Here is a 1,649-nt window from a genome sequence, read left to right as displayed (position 1 = left end):
AAAAAAAGAGGGGGGGGGGGGGGGGTGTACCTTGACGTGAGTAAACAGGGAACGGATCAAGAAGTTCTGATACTGTTCCACTGTGTATTGCATAGAACGTATAACTTCCAGAAAGTAATTTTGTAGGAAGTCATTAGTTCCCATACTTAATATATATAGTGCATTTTTCATAGTTTCTCTTGCTTTATCAACTCCCACCATTTGGCTCAAGTGGATTTCATAGTGCCTCAGATACTCCCTTTGCTTCGCTAGTGTCATTGCATTCTGATTTTTCAGAAAAAAAAAACATATAAGGCCAAAATGTTAAACAAAAACGGGACTAAGTTTATTTTTTTTAAAAAAAATTGAGGTAGGGAAAGGGGATCACAATTCACAGGGTGAGGAATCGACCAACTGAGATATTAAGATTTCTCAAATCAACTTTAAGATTGAAGGTTCGAGTGATCATAGAGCAAAAAAAGTGGAAGCTCGTAGGAAGAGGTTAAAAGATAATTTTAAAAAAAAAACGTACCGAGAAATTGGCAGTAAGATCATCATAACCAGAGCCAGCTGAAGCAAAACTAATGCCGTGTAGCATATCCACCTTATTTATTTGTGGGTCTAGAAACGCTCTGGTCATGTTTACGTAACCAAGTGCCTCCGCTGCAAAACCATTATTTTACTTCTGAGACCCTCTTTTTTCTACTGATTAATATATTAATTAGACAGTAAATATAATAGTATAATTTAAAAGGTCCAAATATACTTTACAAACTGACTTAATATCAGATTTAACTTTTTTACGGTAAAAAAAAATTGTTAGTGGAGAATATATATTTGAGATGAAAAAAACTAGTGAAGATTTTCATGGATCAAAAGGTAAATTAATTTTCTATTGTCAAGTTAAACAAAGTGGAGGCACATTGTTTATGAGTCAAGCATAACTACGAAATGGTGATCTAGTATCACTATTTTACAAATTTGTAGGAAAAACAAAAAGAATAAACAGAATTAATTCACTAACAAAAAATAAAAATAAAAATTAACTAGGAAATTTGTGGTGAAGAGATGGAATATATAGTAGCAAGATTGAGTAAGTAATTACCAATGAAATCTGTGGCAAGTTTTCCATTGGAGAACCTGCCAGTAGGTTGAGAATTAAGGTCCATCCCATAAGGCAAGTAATTAGCCTTGTTTATAGTAGAAATATGGTTGTTATTTCCAGGATCTACACTTGAATCTCCAAACACCAACAAACATGTTACATTGTTTTTGGCTGCCAATTTCCTCAGCACAGCTACTTCAATGCCTTGTACTACAGCATTATGATCATCTAACACTACCAGACCCAGAAACAGGACAATAACAAGCCTCATCATTTTCACACACTTAATTCAACGTAAAATATGTAAGTTGTGTAGGCAATAAAGGTGAACTAGCTCTACTCGTCCTTATATAGAGTTAGGGGGCTGTATTTTTTGGTTCCCCAACCCAGTGTCCGGTCCACATTGACTTCGTAATCAAGGGGACTCAAACTCGAGAATGATTAAAAATAAAGGAGTACTTATCACTCCAACACAACCTTGTTGGTGAGTTAAGGAACTTTAATATTGTTAGATCGATTAATTAGCTAGCATAAGACGTTTGTATGATTCATGTGGCAAAATAAC

General features: G+C 34.6%; 1 protein-coding gene across 1 annotated transcript in view; it reads right to left on the bottom strand.

Moving 5' to 3' along the window:
• Positions 1–1,416, bottom strand: part of LOC102579748 (GDSL esterase/lipase At5g45950) — a 3,430-nt gene extending 2,014 nt beyond the window's left edge. Inside the window, exons 1-3 of the mRNA XM_006367133.2 lie at positions 1,085–1,416; positions 512–642; positions 31–264 (exon numbers count right to left, since the gene is read on the bottom strand). Coding sequence (XP_006367195.1) covers positions 31–264; positions 512–642; positions 1,085–1,358 — 639 coding nt within the window. The 5' untranslated portion in view covers positions 1,359–1,416. The remainder of the gene's footprint in view (positions 1–30; positions 265–511; positions 643–1,084) is intronic.
• Between the last annotated feature and the right edge of the window lie 233 nt (positions 1,417–1,649).

This window comes from Solanum tuberosum, unplaced genomic scaffold (genome assembly GCF_000226075.1).
Source record: "Solanum tuberosum cultivar DM 1-3 516 R44 unplaced genomic scaffold, SolTub_3.0 scf00746, whole genome shotgun sequence".
Lineage (NCBI taxonomy): Eukaryota > Viridiplantae > Streptophyta > Magnoliopsida > Solanales > Solanaceae > Solanum > Solanum tuberosum.
The sequence above is the reverse complement of the archived record's forward strand: the minus strand, read 5'-3'. Positions and strand labels throughout refer to the sequence as shown.